Here is a 22552-nt window from a genome sequence, read left to right on the forward strand (position 1 = left end):
CACATCCATGGGTAAGACAGCTTTTTAATCCCCAGGGAGCTCGAGGCTGCCACCAACTGACACGTCATGCACCTTCTGGCCGCATGTGCGAGCAGCCTTTCCACGTGCCCGCTATGTTTCTCCTCCGCATCTCGTGCTTGCTCTGCCTCTGACAGGCTGCGCCCTACCCGCTTGTGTGTATCTTGTTTGAATCAAGTATCTGGGTTTTCCTGCTCTGCCCGCTTCCCACAGCACACAAGTCCCTGCTCTCGTGGGTGCCCTGCCCAAGAGCTGTTTCCAGTGGAGGGGCTGGCACCTGTGGTCATCTGAGATAGGAGGGTATGCCCAAAGGTCTTGCTACCAAACCACAGAAACCATTATTAAATAAAAATACCCCAATGCAAAGCTATTCCTTCTCGACATCGCCTCCAGGGCAGCCTGTACCCTGGTGACGGTAGCGTGCCCCTCTCTGCCCTTCGCCTAGGATTATGCGCACTTCGGGTCACGTGTCAGCTGGGCCTCAGGGGCTCCCTGAGGCCCTTGCTTGAATCGCGTGCTTGCCAAAGCTCTCGGAATGTGGGGGATAAAAGAAGCCTGGAGGGGCAAGATCAGGGCTGTGGGGTGGAGCAAGGCTTCCCAACAAAATCCCCCCAGAACAGCACTCACTGCCCTTCTCAAGCGAGCAGGTGCATGGCCGCGGTGGAAGGCAATTCCTTGGTGTCAATTTCCTGGCCTTTTTTTCTCACCTTCTGTTTTCTTAAAACGTCTTCCTGATAAGTCCCTATGATGCTCGATTGAGAAAATCTCTCAAGATGACCCCTTGGGAATCTCAAGAAGTCTCCCTACCATCTGAGCCGGCCCCTCTGCCTTGAACTCACCTGGCCCAGCAGGTGCCCTCGGAAGCCACTAGTTTGAGGGACCCTCCTTTTGGAAGGCACCCTAACAAGACCAATGAGGAGCCCTGGTTATGTGCTGCTCCTTGGGAGAAAGATGAGGCTTTCTTCTCCCGTAAAGTTAGTCTCGGGAACTCCCAGGGCGGTTCCTTCCTGCTCTGGAGGGCCCCCGGGAGTCCACATTGACCTGGAGACAGTGGGTCAGTGAGCCGGAGGACTAAGACGAGTGTATTTCGGAGAGATCTAGTCTGTGGCAGCCGTGATGGCAGTCATGTTTACATGGTCTCATTTGGAATGAAGCCGTGCATGCGTGACTGGAGCCCTTGCAGCGATGCTTCCGATGGACCCTCATCTAGGGGCCCGGAGTTTGCTTTTTCCTGTAGTGAGAACGTGAACATGGGCCCCTGTCTACTGTACTCATTTCCTCTCCGTCTCATAGGACCCCCTGTCCAGCGGAGATCACGGCAGTTGGAGCAGTAGAGTGACTTGCCCAAGGCATTTCGGGCCAAGCCCCGTGAGTCAGGTAGAGTAACTCAGCCTGGTGTGTACCCCGGGTTAGGGTGCTCACCGTAGCACCCCATCCTGCACGGTGTGGCCAGGTGGCAGCTGACCCCCTTCCTTGAACCAGCGGAGCTGGGTGCCCCGGTCGCTGGGCACGGCACAGTGAAACTCCACGCTGGCTCCAATGCTCTTGGTCTCCTGCTGAGGCGTCACCTGCACAGTGGGCGAGGACCTGGGGGTGTCGGGGTGAACGCTGCCAGGTGCAGACCCTGCAGGGACAGAGACAAGGTGCTGTATGTGTGTGCATATCTGGTCCCTGGTGCACCTGGATGCTCAGGAAAACCTCCAGTCCCAACATTCAGCGGATGTTCTCCTAGTGGTTTCTCTGACTGGAAGGCATGGCCTTTCATTTGCTGAGTCACTCCTTTGCCCCCTTGATTGGTTATTCATTCAATAAGCATGTCTTAGAGCCTGGGTGGGGGGTGGGGGCTGGGCCCTGGGCTTCCACAAGCCCCTAGTCTTTGGGACAGGTGAGCAGCCCAAGGTAGAGTGGGGTGGGGGTGGGAAGTCTTGGAAAGCATCAGTCACTTTCAGGAAGGACAGCAAAGACTCCACCAGCTCCAGTGGTGTGGTCCCAAAGGTGCAACAGATGACACAGGAGGGTGGGCGCAAACCTACACGGTCATCGGTACCTAAGTGCCTACAATGTGCCATGGGACCGACAGACTTCGGCTTAACTTGGCCCACGTGGCACGTACTGTTCTCGCTACTTTATAGATGAAGAAACTGAGGCACAAAGAGGTTCAATGATTTGGCCAAGGCACACAGTGATCAAGCTGTGCTTTGAACCTGGGTCTGTTGGCCTCCAGGGCCCAGGCTCTTCACCACTGGGCTCTATGAATTTCTGTTGCTTAAAACCTTGGGCCTGACTGCCCTTGTTTGGCTTTGTGGCACTGACATGGGATGCCACAGAAATGCTAAGTCCTTTGGTGAGCCACTGAAGTCTTGGGCATGTCAGGGTGGGCACTGCCCTGGCACTTCCATCGTTGTCACCATCAAGCACCAACCCAGCCTGTCCTGGGCCCTGTGGTGAACGAGCCCAAGCCGCTGAGATGACTGGTCCAGGCCCTCCCTCCCGAGCATCCTATCTGGAAATTCAGCAGTGTCTGGCAGTGCTGGAGGCAGGGCTACCGCAGAGCGAGCTGGAGGGGCTGAGAGCAGTATTTGGGGTCTTCCTGGAGGAGGAGGTAGAACAAGGGAAAGGCACATTGGGCACAACACAGTGGGACTCAATGCCACCTTCCAGGTGGGTAACGCTTGTCTCACGTCACTGTCATACGGTAATGGCATGTGTGTGGCCGTAATGTCAGAAGCGATGTTTTATATACCAAGTGGGTGACCCCAGGTGGACAGGTTCCCATGGAGTTTCCAGATGAGGAGAGTCTGAGAACAGCGGTGGAGCACTGCTGTCAGGGAGAGCGCTGGGAGGGGGGCCCCTCGGGCTCGGAGCACTCCAAGAACTACCTGGGACGAGCTGCTCCCCAGAGGAGAGTTGACCTCGGTGATGTGGATGGAAGGAAAGCTTCCAGCATCTCCGTGTGCTCATGTCGTAGGACTCAAAATGAGAAGAAACAGTTGCAAACCCCTCTTGATCATTGGAACGTTCAATGTACAAAGTGTAAGTCTAAGGGAATTGGAATTCTTCAAAAATGAAGCAGAATGCCGAAAGATAGATATCCTGACATCGGCGAGCTGAAACAGCCTGCTTAGCAGCTAGTCTGCATCAGACCACCACCCGGTCTATAATGACAGGAATGCCAAATGAAAGGGACACTGCTTTCCATGAGCCATCAAAAAGAACGTGCCCTGGCATACAGGGCTGTCAGTGACAGGATGCTATCTACATGTCTACACGGAAGACTGGCTCTTGAACATAGAGTAGCTGAAGTGGAAGGAAGAAATGAAGACACAGAAGGGCTGAACGGAAGATTCCAAGGTAAAGTGTGGTAATGAAATGACTCCAAAGGTCTGGAGTAAAGAACCAAGAGACAAGAACATGCTCAAGTGAAAAGATTTGGAGAAAAAAAAATCCAAGCCTCGAGCTGCACTATTGAGGGATTTTGTGGACAAACTATTGAGCATCCACAGAAGGTGGACTATATAGAAAGCCACTCTACCACAAAGAATTGGTAGACAGGTATTTATTGTAGGCAGCAGCAGATGATCAAGAACTGATGATGTTGAAGAACTACGGCAAAGCAGCACTGAAAGCCCGGGCGGAAAATGAGGCTGCAGGCACTAATGAGATACCAGCTGAGCTGCCTCAACAAGTGGATTCAACACTAAAAAGGCTCACTCCCCTATGTAAAGAAACGTGGAAGACAGCTACCTGGCCAATCGACTGGAAGAGATCCGTATTTGTACCCATTCCAAAGAACGAGGATCCCACAGAATGTTGACATTATTGGACAAATTGCATTAAAATCACACACAAGTAGAATTTTTCTGAATATAATTTTAAAACGGTTACAGCAGCACACAAACACGGAACTTTCCAGAAACCAAAATCAGATTCAGAAAAACACGTGGAACACGGGTATCGTTGCCGACGTCAGATGGCTACTGGCTGAGTTCTGCTGACTACACAAAGGCATTTGACCATGCGGAACCTAGCACACTTTGGAGGATATTGTGAAGAATGAGAATTCCAGGGCACGAAATTGCAGAATCTGTACAAAGGCCAAGAGGCACGCGTTTGAACAGATCATGGGGAGACCGCATGGCTTAAAGTCAGGTGGGCATCAGGGCTGCATCCTCTCACCGCAAACAATCTGAGCAGGACGCCGTGCGAACCCAGCATCGGGATGGAGAAACACTCATTAACAGCCTTCGCAAGGCAGACGATCCACCCTTGCTTGCTGAAGCCAAGTAGATTGGAAGCACTTACTGACCAAGACCACCAGGAAGTATACCTCAACATAAAGAGAACACGAATCTTCAACCTGGACCCCTGAGCAACGAGTCCATAAACAGAGAAGAGACGGAAGCTGTCATGTACCGATAGCATTTTACTGGGACCCATACGGTGGCCATGGAAGCAGCAGTTAAGACGTCAACTGATGTACGCACTGGGCAAATCTGCTGCAAAAGACTTACTTAACGTATTCGAGCGTGCAGACGCCCCTTCGAGAACTAGGGTGCGCCGGTCCTCGTGAAAGTGGGACGTTGAAGGAAGACCCAAGAACGGATGCCTTTGACCCATGGCGCTGACCAGGAATACGGAACACATTTCTCTTGCAAGAATTATGGCCAGGATGCTTCTCAGAAGTGGGCATGGTGAGACTTGTTCCACGTGTTTTGGACACGGATGTGAGGGACCATTCCCTGGAGTAGGCTTAGAACTCTAGAGGGTCACAGTTCCACCTTAAAAAGCCAGCTAGACTGGAGTATACACATTGGTACAGATAGACCTCTGGACACATGTTATTCAGGACAGATAAAAGCCTCAGGAACAGCAGTGGGAGTATCGATGTCAGGAGGGTCAGGGGATGGTGGGAGGAGGGGAGAACGAGGGCACCCATCACAGGTTGGATATATAGCCCACCCCCAGGGACACGAATAGCAGAAATGTGGGTGAAGGGAGACAACAGAGTGTGAGACATGAAATAACAGCAATCATAAATAATCCATCAAAGATTCATGAGCGTGGAAGGGTGGGGGAGGGCGGGGAAAACAGAGGAGCTGATCCCAGGGGTCAAGTAGAAAGAAAATGTTTTGGAAATATTGATGGCAACATATGTACAAGTGTGCTTAATACAACTGAATGATGGACTGTCATAAAATTTGTGAGAGCTCCCCCATAAAATGATTAAGAAAAGGGAAAGAAATGTCGAGGGTCAGTGAAAAAGAAGCAGCCCCTCCAAGAGGTGGAGTCACACCGTGACCGTGACAACAGATGCAAACACAGCGATGATGGTGAGCGTGGTGCAGGACAGGGCAGTGTTTCATCCTGTTGTCCATGGGTCGCTGGGAGGTGGAACCGATCGGATGGCCTGAACAGCGATAACACACAGAGAGGCCTTCCAGCCTGTGCCTGTGGTTGATCGAATGCATGCGGGCTCAGTAAGGGTGTGCAGAGAGCCCGATTCCTTTCAGCAGCCTGGGGCTGGGGCACTCACCTTGGACAGTTAGCTGGGCAACAGCCTCTGCGGAGCCCACCCTGTTGGTGACCTGGCAGAGGTAGCGGCCTGAGTCTTCAGGGCCCACGGGCTCAAAGCGCAGCAGCTCGTTCCTGGTGGTAGCCCTCCTGGGGAGGCTGCTGCCCACGCGGCTCCACTGGAAGGTGAGCGGGGGAGTCCCGTGGGCCAGGCAGCGCAGTTCTACGATTTCTCCTGCCCGCGCCAAAGCTTGCTCAGGAACTGTGGTTGCATACGGCGGGCCTGCGGGCAAAGCGGTCAGGGTAAGGCAGGTGCAGGAGACTGATGAAGGACAAGGAGTTGATGAAGGAATACACACACACACACACACACACACACACATATATACATACATACATATAGACACACACACATATATATTCAGGCCTCAACCTGAGGAGTGGGAAAATGCCTTACTGTCCACGTGCAGTGCGATGGTGGCCTCCGAGTGCCCGGCTGGGCTGGTGGCATTGCAGATGTACTGGCCTGAGTCCTGCTGGGCCACCCGGGGGATGATCAGGGTGTCACCTTCCAGCCGGTGTTGCCAGGGCAGTGGGGCCCGCAGCTTGGACCAGTGGATGGTGGGGGGAGGGCTGCCTGTGTGGTGGAAGATGACAGAGGTCGCTGCGCTGCCCCAGAGACCGTGGAGGGGGTGGTGTAGGAGAGGATGCCGTTCCTCTAGGCGGGTGACATAAACTCCTCCTACCACCACAGGGAGGTGCTTGCAGTGACTCCCCCCCACCCCCCCAGCAACACGGCTCTGCCCGCCCCAGCCCCGCGTCAGTCCCCAGCCACACCTGTGGCGGAGCAGCGCAGGGTGGCCGTGTGTCCTGCCTCCACAGTCAGCTCGACTTCTTCCACTTGGACCTGGGGGGCCCCTGGGGCTGTGGAGCCCATGTCCACGATCACCTCCACCTGCTTCTGGGCTGTGCCCAGTGCATTCTGAGCTATGCACACGTAGATGCCCGCATCAGCTGGTTTGGCTGAAGAAATCTGGGGAGCCAGAGGTGGGCTAGGTGAGTGCGGGGTGGGGGTCGGGGGCAGATCTGGGCATCAGCCTGGCCATTTTATCTCTTCCTTTGACCTTGCCCTGGGGCCTTAGTCCTCTGAGTTGACCAGCTGTTTGTCCTGCTTGCTCATGACATCCATCAAAGCCATCCATCAGCTCCTTGTCTACCCAACTACCCACTCATCCATTCACCCACCCACCCACGTACCCATCTATCTACTTGCTCACTTGTCCACATACTCCCCCAAAGACACAACTACAACTAGCTAGTCACCCACCCACTCACCCATGTGCTCACCCACCTAAGCTTCCACCAATCTCCTTTTTCTATTTCCCTTCCTTTTGATCTCCGCCCTCCGGGCCACGTCCCCCCACCCCACCACAGACACATCTCTTCCTTTCCCCTCCCCTCACTCGTCACCTCCCTGTCCTCAGACCCAGGGGGAAGTGCCCCGCTCCTGGTCAGGGGGAGCCAGGCCCCACCTGCAGCACCGTGTGGCCGTCCACCATCCCATAGATCCTCTGCTCCAGCTTATGGGGGCTATCGAGGCGGGCCCAGCGGGCCGAGGAGCGCGGTTCCCCAGCACTGACGCACTCCAGTGTGACAGACCTCCCAGCTTTCACCCGCACGGGCCCCTCGGGGAGCACGGACACGGATGGGGCTCCTGCCCAGAGACACAAGGCACACACACAGTCACAGGCCCATCCCTGTGACCGGCCACTGGTTGGGTACCAGTCAACCACTGCCCCGAAGTGAAGCTGGGGGTCCGGGATGGGGTGAGAGGGGAGGATTGAAACCTGGAGGGCTGGGATCCCCGGGGAGAGGGGCACGCCCCTCACCGTGCACGCTGAGGTTGACAACACTCTGTGCCACACCGTAGACATTGGAGGCCACGCAGCGGTAGGGCCCCTGGTTGCTGGGCCGGGTCCCCCTGATGGTGATGATGGAGCCGTTGGGGCTGACGTGGACGTTGTCTGTGGGGTCGGCAGAGGGAAGGGGCATGGAGATTGAGGGTGGACCTGCCCTTAGCTGTTGCTTCTCCCCCCTTCTAATGCCTGGGCACTGCCAGGTGGGATGCCTCTTGCCCACACCCATGACCCCTGTGGCCTAGTTGTGACCAGTAGAGTTACAGATGGCTGCAGATAAGAGTCCCTGGTGACTCCTGGGGCCAGCCCTTCACTACAGAGTAGGGAGCCCTGGCACCCCGAGAGTGGAAGGCCTCACCTCGGGTCTCCCAATGAGACTGGTGCCAGCTCAGCCTCTAGCCCCTGCCCACACTATCCCCTCACCCCTGCCTCCAGCCCCTCCCCAGCCCAACGCACCCTCCAGCTCCTGGTTCCGGGTTTTCCACTCCAGGGTGATGGGGGCTGCCCCGTCGTGGACGAGGCACTTGAAGCTGGCATCCTGGCCCTGCTGCACAGTGTTGCTGGGTGGGTCGATGGAGATGACAGGACTCCGGAGGCCTGGGGATGAGGGGCCGAGGACAGGGCTCAGCAAGGGCAGGGTGGCCTTGCTCCATGGAGGCCCTGTCTGAACCCCAGAGTCCTCTCCGCCTGCCCAACATGCTGCCACCACACTCACGGTAGGAGGACCCTGCGCTGGGAGTGACGGTGATGGTGAAGGCGGCCTCCTGCTCAGAGCTTGAGCCGCTGTCCAGGCGGCACACATACTCGCCGGAGTCAGCGGGGGAGACGTGGTGGATCCGCAGCCGGGAGCCATGGATCTGTTGGAGGGGCAAGTGGCAGCCATCATGTCCAGTCCTGGGACAGGGCAAGTCCCCAGCTTGGCTGTGCCTGTCCCCCAAGTCCTGCCACAGGCTCAGGAGCTCACACTCTGACTGATGAGGTCAGAAGAAGTGCCATTCACAGACCCCCTGGAAATCCAACCCACCCACTTTACAGAAGAGGAAGCAGAGGACCAGGAACTCGCCTCCCCAAAGCATCGTGGTCCCCAAACTGAGGGGCTGCACGAGGGCTGGGCTGTGGGACACAGCTGCAGGTAAACCCTGTGTGCCCCAAAACCCACCCCATCCTGTCCCCTTACCTCATGCTGGGTGGGCAGGCTGCCTCTGCGCTTGTGCCATGTGACCTGGGCATGGGGCTGCCCGGGTACCACGCAGCTCAGCTCCAGTGTCTGGCCCTCAGCCACGTGTGAGGAGGAGGACTCAATGTACATGGCCTTGGCCAGTCCTGGAGCTGTGGACACAGGGTGGGTGAGGGATACAAGGCTCCCAGGTGGGCGTCAGCAGGGCCCCTGGAGATGCGGTGCCTTGAGAGTGGTGGCCCTGGCTGTGCTCCCCTGGCCTACAGCGGATCCCCAGCCCTGAGGCTAAGGCACCATTCTGGGAGGGGGTGGGCTGCAGGGCCAGAAGAAACCCCAAGCCTGGCCCAGCATGGCCCACTGCTCTTGTCACTCACCGGGAATGGGGCCTGGCCCAGAGGGCTCAATGGTGACCCGGACAGAGGCCTCCAGGGTGCCGGAGCTGCTGGTCACTTGGCATAAGTACTCGCCAGAATCCACCGGGGACACCTGGTTCAGTCTCAGCAGAGGGCCGTGGACCTGATGAGATGGGTGACAGGGAGAGGGGTGAGGCGGGAAGCTGGGCAAGGCCTTCGGATGCCATGCTCTCTGTGCCATGGCCTAGGACTGTCAGAGTCAGGCAGGCTCCATCCTCCCAAGCCACCCCCTGGGACCCCACGGGCAGCAGAGAATGTAAGCCATGCAGGTGTTTTCTACAGGAGGAAGTTGGATGTCAGGATAGGAATGTGGCCTTGGCTGGTCTGCACCATGGTGCTGTGGGCCCAGCAGAAGTCCTGTGAGGTACCCACCCCACTTGAGATCTCCTGACTCCTGTCCCAATGCTGCCCAAGCCCTGCCACCTTCTACTCTGTACCTGGTGCCGGGGGGGCAGGCTTCCACCACGCTTGTGCCACGTGACTTGGGCATGGGGCTGCCCGGGTACCACGCAGTTCAGATCCAGCGTCTGCCCCTCGGCCACTCGGGAGGAGGAGGTCTCGATGCGGATGGGTCCGGGAGCTGTGTCTGGGGCTACGGCACAGGGAGAAGTCAGGGAGCTGGCAGGACGGCCCCGCTTCTCCACTTTCTCTTCCCATCTCCACCGAGGCCTGAAGCCACTGGGCTAGCCTGGGGAATGGGGGCGGTGACCCCATCATCGCCTCATCTTCCAACACGCTGGTCACCAAGCCAGACAGCTCCATATGCCTGCTGATATTTCCCACGCTTGACACCGGGGACCAGACCGCGTTGGCTCACAGTCAGCTCTGCCATTCATGAGCTGTGTGATTTTTGGAAAGTCAGTTCACCTCTCCAGGTCTCATTTTTTATTTATTTATTTTTATTTTTTTGTGTTTTTGCAGGTCTCATTTTTTCAAACCATAAAACATAGAACTTTTCAAAGTCCCCTCATGTGTGCAAATGCCAGTGTCCAGCACCTAGCAAGTACTTCCAAACCAAACCCACTGCCACCAAGTGGATTCCGGTCCGCGGCGACCCTGTAGGGCAGGGGAGAACTGCCCCTGTGGGTAACTAACTCTTTACAGGAGTCAAAAGTCTCATTTTTATGCCTTGGAGTAGCTGGTGGGTTTGAACTACTGACTTTGAAATTAGCACACCAACATATAACCCACATCGCCACCCAGCCAGACAGCTTGCTCCTGGCTCTCCCCAGCTGAGCTGACCAGGTTGACCAGTTGACCGTGGGGGTGGGCGGGAGGCAGAGATGCAGGTGCCACCAGGTGCCAATGCACTGCATTCCCCTCCTGTCTGCCTCTGGCCTCCCTCCTGCCAGCTTCACAGTCACCGGCCCCACTCCAGGGACCCTCACCAGGAATGTGGACAGCACTAGAGCTGGTAGCTTCTATCGTGACCAGGACCGAGGCCTCCAGTGGTCCGGAGCTGCCCACCACACGGCACGTGTACTCGCCGGAGTCAGCCGGTGTCACCTGGTACAGTCTCAGCCATGAGCCGTGGATCTGAGCAAGGACAGGATGGAGGTCAGGGCTTTGGAGTAAAAATCCCATCTGGAATTCTCGAGGGCTGGAGCCCCAAGGAGCTGCCTGGCCTGCTTCATGGACCCGAAGCCAGAGTCCCCACATCCAGCAGGTCTCCCACTCTTCCCTGCCCCACACACCTGATGCTTATCAGGCAGGCTACCTCCACGCTTGTGCCACGTGACCTGGGCGTGGGCCTGTCCAGGGACCACACAGTTGAGATCCAGCGTCTGTCCCTCAGCTACTTGTGAAGACGATGACTCAATTCTGATGGGCTGAGCACCACCAGGGCCTGCGGGCACAGAAGGAGCAGCTTAGGGCTTTGGAGAGGGGACAACAGGGGCAGCTGGGTTCCTGGCCTTAGAGGTCCCTAGTCCCTGGGCCCCAAGCCCGGGGCAGTCCAATCGATTCTAATTCATGGCAACCCCCTACGTGTCCGAATAGAAGGGTGTGTCTCTTATTCAGGACTGGGGTTTTCTTATTCACATCTTTGATTGTTGCTGTGGTTGAAAAGACACGTGACAATGCCCACCCAATACTGGTACACCTGAGTGACGCTCCTTACATTCTCCCAGCTCTGCAACCTTCCTCGCCCCTTTTCCTGGAATGTTCCTTTCTCCTGGGTGTCAACTCACTCCTCCTGTTTCCTTTCTAACGTCTTCAATTACTGCTGTCAGTCTGATCTACCAAACCCCAAAGTCAAACTCACTGCCTTTGAGTCGATTCCGACTCACAGCGCTGCTATAGGACAGGATGGAACTGCCCCTGTGGGTCTGCGGGACTGTAACTCTTTGTGAGAGTAGAAAGTCTCCTCTCTCTCCGGAGGAGTGGCTGGTGGTTTTGCCCTGCTGACCTTGTGCTTAGCAGCCCAACGAGTGCCTACGACACCATCAGGGCTGCTCTGAACCCCGCCCCCCCCCCTCCCCATGGGGATCTTCAAAGAGCACAGTGCTCAAGGCCGACCTCCTTCACTGAGGAAGCTACATGGTTGGTTGATTAGAAGGAGACCCCAGAGCCATTTGTGATTTCAGGCTTAGAGATGATCTCAGGGCAACATTTAGCCTCCATAACTCCAGAAAGTCTGGATTCCATGAGACTTGACATAGAGGAGCCCTGGTAGTGTAGTGGTTACTCAGTAGGCTGTGATCAGCATGGTCGGCAGTTCAAAACCCCACCAGCAGCTCCTTGGGAGAAAGACTGGGCTTTCTACTCCCATAAACAGTTACAGTCTTGGAAACCCACAGGGGATTGCTCTGAGAATGCATTGACTCCATGAGTTCTGAGACTTTTCAAAGGCGGGGTGTTTCGGAAGTCAGTGGCCAGGCCTGTAGTAGTTACATAATCTGTTGTCAATTTGAGACTTAAGAGTGGAGGGATGAGTCTAGTCTGTCAATCAGGTCACAGCTTCATGACCCCATTCAGAAGTGCTAAGGAGATAAACAGCTCACTGGAGGTAGGACACAGACTCACTCCCTACGAGACATTCCTTCTGATGAGACACATGGAGCTACGCTAGAACCCTGGGAGCTGGAGGACCACATGGAGACCCCTGCTAGAGCTGAGATGCTTCCACTGCCACTGGATCCACAAGATTTTTCACCCACTGGCCTATGATCTTCCCACATTCGGTGTCACTGCACATGTTTTGTGAGTCTGAAGAGGAATTTATAGATTGGTATCAGGCATATGGGCTACTATTGGACTTATGGACTTGATCTGGACTGGGCTGGGATGCCTTCTCAGTATTCAATTGCTCTTGTATATCAAGCTCTTTCTTATTCACATGAGTGTTCATGAATTTGTTTCTCTAGTCCACCCTTTTTCCAAGGTGCCTCTGGGAAGACTCAAACCTCCATCCTTTTGGTTAGCAGCCAAGTATGTTAACTATTTGCATTCCAACAGTAACAATCCAAACCCAACCAATTGCTGTCAAGTTGATCCTGACTTATAACAACCTCATAGAACAAAGTGCAAGCACCCCTTTGGTTTCCAAGGCCATAAAGCTTGATGGCAACGGACAGCCTCAGCTTTCCCCTGCAGAGTGGCTGGTGGGTTTGAATTTGCTACTGGCAGTCCCATGCTTTTCTGGCAGTGCCACCAGCGCTCCTTTCCCAGAATAAAAGCTCAAAATCCAAACTCACTGCTATCGAGTCAATTCAGACTCAGAGCAGCCTAAGAAGCCAGGGTAGAACTGCCCCCATGGCTTTCTGAGGCGGAAGCTCTTCACGGGAGTAGAAAAGCCTTTCTTCTGCAGAGAGGTTGGTGTTTTTGAACTGCTCACCTTGTGACTACCAGCCCAAATCTTAGCCACTATGCTACCAGGGCATCTTTCCCTGAACGGCACTCAGCTGATTACGCACTTATACTTACAGGGTGCCAGGCACTGTCTGAGCTACTTCATATGTGATAACTCACTTGGTAGTGATGTTAATGCCAATTCACAGTAACTGCACACGACAGAGCAGAACTGCCCCCAGAGGTTTTGCAGACTCATCTTTAGGGCAGCCAATCACTCGGTCTTTCCTTTGAGGAATTTAGCGGGTTTGAACCACTAACCTCTTGGTTTACAGCCAAGCTAACTGGGGACTTCACTGTTGTGTCAACAGGGCTCCCTATGAACTCATCCGGACCTTCAGGGAACCCCCGCTGCCTCTGTCTGCCTTCACGGAAATGCCCTGCAGTGGCATCGAGCCACGTGGGGCTTGCATGCCTGAAGTGGGAGGAGCTCACTGTCCTGTTTAACATCATTTGGATGCAAGTTGCCTCGTGGCCACAGTACTGGATAGTGAAGCTGTGTGTGGCCGGAATTCTTGGTCCCTACCGGGACTTGGTTCTGCATCTTTCTGTAGAGTCCCTGCCTGGACCACACTGGGTCTGAGGATTCTGATCACAGCCTCCCCCTGCCCCCATGGTTTGTTCAGGGACCCTTGTCATACTCACTGGCGGGCATGCCGGTGCTGGGGGAGACCAGGACCGTGAAGGAGGCCTCCTGGGCATCGATGTTGTTGTTGGCTCGGCACACATACTCGCCCGAGTCGGCCACAGAGATGTGGTGCAGCCGCAGGCGGGAGCCGTGGGCCTGGTAGGAAGTGGAGAGGGTGGTGATGGGGGCTGCAGGATTACCTCCCAGGTGCCCTTGTCGGACCCGGGCAGAAGGGTGGTCCCAGGGCTTCCAGCTAATGCCCCAGCCTCTCAGTCCATGGGGTTCCCCGTTGCTCAGCTCCCATCTTTACCTGATGTCGGGCGGGAAGGCTGCCCCCACGCTTGTACCACGTGATGGTGGCTTGGGGCTGCCCAGCGACCACACAGTTCAGATCCAAGGTCTGCCCTTCCACCACCATGGGGGACGAGGACTCAATCCTGATCGGTGAGGACACACTGGGCACTGGGGACCGAGCGAACAGGTCAGGCAACTGGCAGGGCACCAGGATGCCCCAGCCTCTCCCTGCCCTTCATGCTCACCATGGGAGGAGCCACTGCCCTGGATGGTGACGATGAGTGAGGTCTCCTGGGAGCCGGCACTGTTACTCACGTGGCACACATACTCACCCGAGTCCGCTGGCGTCACCTGGGGAATCCGGAGCCGGGAGCCCACAATCTGGGGGAGAGCAGGGGTGAGTAGATGGGGCCAAAGCCCAGTGCCCACCAGCCAGGCTCCGCAGTGCTTGCTGAATGGTGGAGGGAGAGTCCGGGTGCTGGCACCCTACCTGGTGCCGGCTGGGCAGGCTACCTCCACGCTTGTACCAGGTGATGGTGTGGGGGGCCTGGCTGGCCACCAGGCAGTTGAGATCTAGGGTGTGTCCATTGGCCAGGGAGGCTGAGGAGGACTCAATTCGGACGGGGTATACCACACCCTGGGCTGGGAGGGTGAGATGGGGTGGACGCAGAGTTTGGGAGCTGCTGCATCGGAACTGCACCCCTTACCACCCCCCATTTTCCTCCCTTCTCCCCCTCCTCCCCGGCATTTGCTTTGACCCTAGGACACTCACAGTGGGAGGGGCTGAGGCGCTGCTGGATGTTGACAAGCACAGAAGCCTCCTGGGTGCCTGAGCTGCCAGCCACACGGCACACATACTCCCCAGAGTCAGCCGGGGTCACCTGGGGCAGCCGCAGCCTTGAGCCAAGGACCTACCAGGCAGGAGGGGGTTAGACTCAGACATGGGGCCAAGGCCCTTCCCAGCCAGCTGGAAACTACTGGAAGCATTTTCCAGGGAGAAGAAACACTTCTGTCCTTCCGTCCCACTATCAGGTGGGTAGTGGGACCTGAGAACTGTGTCTAGCCTGCCTCCTGTAGCCATGCCAGGGACCACTGTGATTTAGCACCAAGAAAAGTAAGTTGGAGCCCAGCATTTGCTGGCAGGCTATGGGGACATGGATGTTAGGCAGTGTGGGCTCATGGGACAGAGGAGGCCACTGAGGATCGGGGAAGTCAGGTGACTGGCCCGAGGGCACGCAGCAGATAAGTGGCAGTGCAGCACTACCATCGAACATGCCTGTGCCCTCTGCTCTGCAGCTACTAGGGTCCTTCAGGCTCCTCCCTGGCCCCCCGCCTCCTACCTGGTGCCGCGCAGGGAGGCTGCTCCCACGCTTGTGCCACGTGACCTGGGCGTGGGCCTGTCCAGCAACGAGGCAGTTCAGGTCCAGCGTCTGTCCCTCAGCCACATGGGATGAAGGTGACTCAATCCGGACTGGGGGGGTGACACTGAGTGCTGGGGACAAAGGACAGAGGGTCAGTCCCCAGATGGAGGGGGTGGTGGGTAAGAGATGGGTGGGAGTGGGGTCAGGGCTCCTGGTCTTGTTGGGGGTAGCTTTGGGGTTTGCCCTCTGGATCTTGCGAAGGCTGAATTGGGGATCCTGGGTTGCATCCTAACCCTCCCTTCCTGCCACCGTGCTACTCACCAGGCATACCGCCCGCAGACTCTATGGTGACCAGGATAGAGGCTTCCAGGGGCCCGGAGCCACCCACCACGCGGCACGTGTACTCGCCCGAGTCGGCAGGGGACACCTGGTACAGCCTCAGCCGTGAGCCGTGTGTCTGGATGGGGGACAAGGTCAGAGAAAGCCCACATAGGACCCTTGTACTGTCATCTGGACCCCAGGCCTGGCCATCAGCTCCAGATCCATTCCCCTGCCTGACTTGGGTTGAGGGCGGGAGGCACAACAGGGAACTGGGCCAACAGACCGACACTCATCAATTCCAAGACACACCGAAGCCGAGCTGCATCTAGTAATTAACCCTCTTACAGTGATAAATGCCGGTGTTTGTTTTCTTACGAGATGCACAGAAAGATGGTGCACATTGCATCCAGGTGGTCCTATGTTCTATGCACTGTGGCGATAATAGGAATCCTGGTGGTTAGCAGTTCGAAACCACCAGGCGCTCTGTGAGAGAACGCTGAGGCTTTCTACTCCTATAAACATGTACAGTCTCAGGAAAAACACAGAGGCAGTTCTACCCTGTCCTATAGGGTCGCAATGGGTCAGCCTTGGTTCCATGGCGGAGAGAGTTTGAGAGTGAGAATTTTTAACAGGGATCATCATTGCACATACACTTTGTGTTAATTTACATAATCTGGAGGACAACTCTCTGAGGTGGATGGCATTATTCCACTGGACTGATGGGTTAGGGCGCTTGCTCCATGCCATGCAACTGCCCAGGATGGCTCCAGAGTTCCTACCAAGCCCATCAGATCCTCTAAAAACTGCCCATGAGCCTCTGCCCTGGGGCACAGAGGAGCCTCCAGCCCCCTCACCACAGACCTCCAACACCAGGGACCTCCTTCTCCAGCCCCATACCTGGTGCCGGATGGGCAGGCTACCCCCACGCTTGTGCCACGTGACCTGGACGTGGGGCTGTCGGGGCACCACACAGTTCAGCTCCAGGATCTGGCCCTCAGCCACGTGTGACGAGGAGGACTCGATGCGGATGGGCTGGGAGTCCCCAGTGGCTGGGGGATTGAGACAGTCATGGTCACCCCAGTTCTTCAAAGCTGCTCCCCTGCACCCGTTTTCCCTTCAGGCTCACCCCGGGTCCCCACTCACGGTAGGCAAAGTTGGCACCCTGGTTGCCCGTTACGGTCACCGTGATGGAAGCCTCCTCTCCATTGCTGGCTCGGCAAACATACTCTCCCGAGTCCGCTACGGAGGCCTGGAATATGTACAGGCGGGAGCCGCGGACCTGGGGAGTGGTGGGCAGGATTCTGAGAGGGGCTACCAGAGCTCAGCAGAGGCTCCACCTCAACTCCAGGGCCACGGGGAGCCCACAACCCATGACTCCCATCCCCGACCCCTGACTGGTGCCTGCCCACCTTCCTGGTGCCCTGTACCTGGTGTCGGGCAGGGAGGCTTCCCCCACGCTTGAACCACATGACCGGGGCGTGGGCCTGCCCGGTGACCACGCAGCTCAGATCCAGGGTCTGCCCCTCGGCCACCGTGGGGGATGAGGACTCGACTCTGACAGGTGGGACAGGTCCTGGGGCTGCAGGCAGAGGGGGGAAAGTGGTAGATGCTTGACTCCAAGGGGAGGGGTGGAGTAAGGAAGCGAGAGTTGAGAGAGGGAGCGGTAAAAACCAGTGGACAGATGGAGGTGGGAACTGAGGCCCAGGAAGGCCAAGTAAGCTGCTCAAAGCTACTAAGAGGCAGCGAGAGCCAGGATTTGAACCCAGATCAGCCCTGCTCAGTGTTGGGCTCTGGCCTCCTGCCCTCAGGAGTCACTTGGCCCCACCACCCTGGAAGGCTCTCTCTCCAGCCCCTGCCAGTCCCTTACCAGGGATGGAGCCAGAGCTGGGGCCGACAGCCTCGATGGTGACCAGGACGGAGGTCTCCAGGGGCCCAGAGCCAAGGATCACACGGCACACGTACTCGCCCGAGTCAGCAGGGGACACGTGGTGCAGCCGCAGCAGCGAGCCATGTGCCTGTGTGCAGGGAGGTGGGTTCGAATGTGGACAGACGGGCCCAATCCAACCCCTCCAGCATGCTGACCCGGGGGTTGCTGTACCTGGTGCCGGGCAGGGAGGCTGCCCCCTCGCTTATGCCATGTGACCTGGGCGTGGGCCTGCCCAGGAACCACACAGTTCAAATCCAGTGTCTGCCCTTCAGCCACGTGTGAAGAAGAAGACTCAATGCGGATGGACTGGGTCCGGCTGGGAGCTGGGTCTCCGCCGGGAGCTGGACACAGAGGGGCAGGCTCAGAGGCCTGGGCTTCTAAACTCCATCCCTGTAGTCCCGGGTGAGACCCTGGCATGTGGCCCCAACATGGGAGGCAGCTCTGAGCTCAGTGGAGGCAGGGGCCGGGATCTCTGGCCTCAGTACGGGCTGCCACTTAAAGCTCCTGAGCCACACAGCCCTTCCTGGACAGTGTTCTTGGTTTGGGCTGGCCAGCAGGGAACCAGAGGTGTTTAGTGCCCAGGCAGGGCCCAAGGCTGCAGATGACAACGATATATCTTACTTGTGATCTGTAGGCCCTGACATTGGCACCGTCTCATCTAACTGCACCATCTCCTAGCAGGGGCGCAGTGTCATTCCCATTTCTGATGAGGGAACTGGGGCCCTGGAAGGCGGGCTAACTTGTTCAAGGCTGGTAAGGGGCAGGGCCAGAAGTTGAACCAGGGGAGCCTGGCTCCCGACTCGGTGTTCAAGCCTACCCTGCTGCTTCCAGACACATTTTGAAGGCAGCTCCCGTATCTCAGGGCCCCAAGTCAGCAGGCCCTGATCCACATGCCCAGTCCTTCCTTCCCCTGCTCTCAGCAGGGAGTGGCGGCCCAGAGCCTGCCAGGCATCCTGTGCTCATGACTTCATCACGGGAACAGTGGGGAGGTTCTCCTGTCCCGGCCCGGCTCCTCACCTGGGGTGTGCCTGGGGCCCAGCTGGGCACTGTGAAGGACAGATATGGTGATGGAGGCCTCCTTGGGACTGGAGTCATCCTCCACTCGGCAGACATACTCTCCTGAGTCGGCTGGGGAGACCTGGGGGAGCCGCAGCCGGGAGCCACGGACCTGGTCCAGGTGGGGGACGAGGAGGAGTGAGGACAGGAAGGGGCTGCAGGCACCACTCTTTCTGAGCCTCCTTCATTACATACTCATGGGGCCAGAAGTCAGCGAGAGCGCTCCCCGCCCCCAGGTAGGGTGAAGCTCACCTGTGTGCCACCAAGCACCATGCCCCATAGCCCCCACCTACTCAAGGACTCTCATACCTGGGCGTGTGGAGGGAGGCTGCCCCCTCGCCTGTACCACGTGACCTGGGCGTGGGTCTGCCCGGCCACCACGCAGTTGAGGTCGAGCACCTGCCCTTCAGTCACAGACGGGGACGAGGACTCAATCTTGACTGGCGGTGGGCTAGCACCTGAGGCTGGGGGCGGGGTCCAGGTTAGTGGATCTGAGGGGAGCCCGGCTAGCTTGCCCCGCTCCCCAACCTTGGCAGCCCTTCACCTGGAAGGACGACCACCTGGATGCGGGCCTGAGCACTGCCTGCGGGGCTGGTGGCCACGCAGAGGTAGAAGCCGGCATCGGCCGCTGTGATGGCCGGGATGAGCAGCGTGGCAATGTCTGTGCGCTCCGAACGGGCCTGCCGATGGAAGCAGTCAGCCACCATGGGGCCGGAGCCGCCTGGTGAGTGCGGCTGACTCGGGAGGGCAGTGGCAGGTCTAGGGCTAAGGACAGGACGTGGGCCACGGCGTCATCATGCTGCTGGGAGCTAGGCTTTCAGTATTTCCAATACCAGCAGGGGTACCCTCGTGAGCAACACGTTTCGGTGACTTCCAGACTGAGACAGACTAGGAAAAGCCTGGAGATCTACTTCTGAAAACAAGCCAGGGGAAGCCCTGCTAAGGACTGCACAAGAACATCGTCTACTGGGATGGGGGGCTGCAGAGCCATGACCCTGAAGACGGTACAGAGGCAGCCAACCACTTGACCTTGTCTGGAGGTCAGCGTGAACTGGAGCATGCCCAACAGCAGCGAGCTCCCCCCTCCCCCCACAGAGCAGCGGGGAGGACTGGGCAGGCAGCAAAACAAAGACCTGTCTGAGTCGGCTGCCCCCTGCAGAGGAGGTGGGGTAGGAAGTGGAGGTGCGAGGGGAGATGGTGTCAGGACGCTGGCGGGCAGATGCCCTCACCTGTGGGGGGAGGTTGCCCCCTTCCTTCCTCCAGGTGATGGTGGCACTGGGCACCCCTGCAGCCCTGCAGTACAGCCTGACGGTGCGGCCTTCGTGCACCTGGGTCCTCTCTGGGCTCACCTGGACCCTGGGTCCGCTGCCCCCTACAGACACAGCCCCGTGAGAACCACCTCTGGGTCACTTACTGGTTCCCAGTGGCCCCTGCCCCTGGCAGAGCCCTCACCGTGCACATGTAGTATGGCCCTGGCTGTGTGGTGCCCGGCGCTGCTGTGGGCGCGGCACAGGTACTGGGCCTGATCCGAGGGGTCCACAGCTGGGAGGCTCAGGATGCCCTTGTGAACCTGTGCCTTCTGAGGGAGCTGGCCGCCAGGGCCCCCTGAGGTGGAGGAGTGGGGTCAGCCCCAGGGGTGGCAGATGTCACCGCTCTCCCCCGTCCAGCCGAGCTAGGGTTGAAAAATGCATTCCCACCAAGGCCTCACCTGTCCACTCCAGGGTGGGGGTGGGGTTGCCCGTGGCACTGCAGCGGAACTCAGCCAGCTGCCCAGGCTGCACGGTGAGCTGGGGCGGGTGGATGGAGACCACCGGGGCAGACGGAGCACCTGAGGCTGGCAGGAGAGGGGAGAGTCCCGCGGTTAGGGTGGGGTGCTGTCTGACGCACGGCACTGACCGACCCACTGCTCCCTCAGCTGTCTGCCCACTCAGCAGCTGGGGGAGGAGCTTTTCAAACAGGACGGGGATCCTGTCACTCCTTTTCCGAAGACCTGCCTTCAGAATAAAACCCCAACTTTCACTGCAGCCCACCAAATCCTGCACGCGCTGGCCTCTGCCCACAGCTCCAGGTCCCTCACGACCCTCCCTTGCTCAGCTCTAGCCCCCCTGCCCTTGATGTTCTTCAAACACTCCAACCTGCTCCTGCCTCAGGGCCTTTGCATGTGCTGTTCCATCTGCCTGTCCTTTCACGGCTGGGTCCCTTAATTTCCCTCAGGTCTCAGCTCAGCAGTCACCTCCTCAGAGAGGTTCTCCCTGGCCACACCATCTAGAGTAGCCCAGACTTCTCACACCCGACTTCTCTTTTAATACCGCTATGTCCACTCTAGCATGTATTGCTATGTGTCACTTCCCATAGGTCTCGTCTCCCCAGCTAGATGGTTCCAGAGCCTGTCTATTGTTCCTGCCCATTTCTCTAGCGCCTTGACGGGGCCTGGCCCACTGGCAAACTCAGCCACTGCCAGGGCGTGAGTGGATGGACCCAGAATGGGACTGGGTGGCCCAGAATGGGGCTGGGTGGGGATGCACCTTGCACGTGCAGCGTGGCTGTGCCCTGGTCCATGGCAAACATGTTGGAGCCGGTGCACGTGTAGGTGCCTGCGTCACTCGGCTGCACGTTGCGGATGGTCAGGATGCCATTGAAGTCCATGGCGCGGGATGGCAGCTTTCCATTGTGCAGGCGGGTCCACACCAGTGTGTAGGCTGGAGACTGTGGGGAAAGGGGCGGACCAGGCGGGTTTAGGGATGGACTCCAAGAGCCCAGAAGCCAGCCTCCCTGGTCCCTGCTCTGCCCTGCCCACCTTGCTCTTGGCAGTGCAGATGAAGGTGACGTCGGCTCCGGAGCTCACACTCTGGCTCCGCTGCTCCTCCACGGTTACTGTGATGGGCTTACTAGGTGCCTCTGTAGAGGTGGGGCCCCATGAGCTGGGTGCTGTCCAAGCCACCCTCGCCCCTCCCACTTCAGTCCTCTCAATAGACCTGCCTTCCCTCCACGCCTGGACCCTCTGCAGCACCTAACCACTCATTCTGCACGGAAGCAGTTAGTGGAGGAGGCCGCAGAGCCCACACTGGGAGTCCTCTTGACACCAGTGCACGGCCACAGGCCCCCGGGGGCTCTCCCTGCTTCCCTCCACTCCCTGTGCTGAGCCTCCACTTCCCAAAGGAAGAATTGCTCCTTCCTCCCGGGTCTCCATCCTCCTAGCCCCCAAACATGGGACCCTTCTCCCACCCCTGGCCCAACTCCTTCCAAGGACTCTCCCTCGCTGTGCCCACCCTTGCTACAGTCTCCTCTCCGATCCATCTTCGGGGGCTCCTGGCACTCCATGACAAAGATGCTCTAGGAGTTTCTGGCTCTGAGAGACTCCTCCTGGATGCCCCACTAAACTGCCCTGTTTCTTGGCCCCTTTCAGGGCCAAGGTCTTCTAAGAGTTGTCTCTGCTTGCACCTGTACTTCTTGTCCCTCCCACCACTGGTTCCCACCCCTCTCCCCCCTGGAAACCTGTCTTTTCAAAGCATGCCCTCCAGGGGTTAGTTCTCCGCTCCTATCTTTCTGTAGGAGCTCAGTTGGCATAGTGGTTACACAGTGGACTGCGATCTGCAAGGTCAGCAGTTTGAAACCACTTGCTGCTCCTTGGGAGAAAGATGGGGTTTTAGCCCCGTAGAGAGTGACAGTCTCAGAAAGCCACAGGGGCAGTTCTACTGCGTCCTATAGGGTCGCTACGCGTTGGCATTGACTCGAAGGCGGTGAGTTTGGTTTGGTTTGGTTCGTCTCCGTTGCCCACTCAGCTGCTAGCCAGAGGGCTAGAGGCTGGAGTCCACCCATGGGCATCTCAGAAAAAAGGTCTGTGGAAAATCAGCCTTGGCAATCCCCGTGGAGTCCAGCTCTTCTCTGACACACAGGAGACAGCACTCAGCGGTAATTGGCTGGTTTAGCCGGCTTCTCAGCAGCACATGACTGGGCTGAGCCTTCCTGGCTGCACTGCCGAATCTTGGCTGTTCTGAAACCACACCCCCTGGCTGTCTTTCCCTCTCAATCTTCATTTTGACCAAGCAGGGGTCCTGGGAGCTCTGTCCTCCAGCCACAC

General features: G+C 57.7%; 1 protein-coding gene across 3 annotated transcripts in view; it reads right to left on the reverse strand.

The window, feature by feature from the left end:
• Window positions 1-22552, reverse strand: part of HSPG2 (heparan sulfate proteoglycan 2) — a 103085-nt gene that overhangs the window by 13011 nt on the left and 67522 nt on the right. For all 3 annotated transcript variants that reach the window (XM_075551995.1, XM_075551986.1, XM_075551976.1), the window contains 33 exons: window positions 21269-21369; window positions 20997-21177; window positions 20180-20305; window positions 19924-20076; window positions 19701-19843; window positions 19016-19151; window positions 18781-18935; window positions 18433-18583; window positions 17587-17756; window positions 17356-17503; window positions 16916-17067; window positions 16632-16767; window positions 16386-16537; window positions 15489-15624; window positions 15147-15298; window positions 14579-14717; window positions 14297-14448; window positions 14052-14187; window positions 13823-13974; window positions 13530-13668; window positions 10730-10881; window positions 10424-10571; window positions 9473-9627; window positions 8997-9138; window positions 8623-8774; window positions 8161-8302; window positions 7902-8042; window positions 7419-7553; window positions 7062-7243; window positions 6367-6562; window positions 5987-6166; window positions 5552-5812; window positions 1441-1642 (listed from right to left, as the gene is read on the reverse strand). In XM_075551995.1, coding sequence (XP_075408110.1) covers window positions 1441-1642; window positions 5552-5812; window positions 5987-6166; window positions 6367-6562; window positions 7062-7243; window positions 7419-7553; window positions 7902-8042; window positions 8161-8302; window positions 8623-8774; window positions 8997-9138; window positions 9473-9627; window positions 10424-10571; window positions 10730-10881; window positions 13530-13668; window positions 13823-13974; window positions 14052-14187; window positions 14297-14448; window positions 14579-14717; window positions 15147-15298; window positions 15489-15624; window positions 16386-16537; window positions 16632-16767; window positions 16916-17067; window positions 17356-17503; window positions 17587-17756; window positions 18433-18583; window positions 18781-18935; window positions 19016-19151; window positions 19701-19843; window positions 19924-20076; window positions 20180-20305; window positions 20997-21177; window positions 21269-21369 — 5098 coding nt within the window. The remainder of the gene's footprint in view (window positions 1-1440; window positions 1643-5551; window positions 5813-5986; window positions 6167-6366; window positions 6563-7061; window positions 7244-7418; window positions 7554-7901; window positions 8043-8160; window positions 8303-8622; window positions 8775-8996; window positions 9139-9472; window positions 9628-10423; window positions 10572-10729; window positions 10882-13529; window positions 13669-13822; window positions 13975-14051; window positions 14188-14296; window positions 14449-14578; window positions 14718-15146; window positions 15299-15488; window positions 15625-16385; window positions 16538-16631; window positions 16768-16915; window positions 17068-17355; window positions 17504-17586; window positions 17757-18432; window positions 18584-18780; window positions 18936-19015; window positions 19152-19700; window positions 19844-19923; window positions 20077-20179; window positions 20306-20996; window positions 21178-21268; window positions 21370-22552) is intronic.

This window comes from Tenrec ecaudatus, chromosome 1, assembly GCF_050624435.1.
Source record: "Tenrec ecaudatus isolate mTenEca1 chromosome 1, mTenEca1.hap1, whole genome shotgun sequence".
In the NCBI taxonomy this organism is placed as follows: domain Eukaryota; kingdom Metazoa; phylum Chordata; class Mammalia; order Afrosoricida; family Tenrecidae; genus Tenrec; species Tenrec ecaudatus.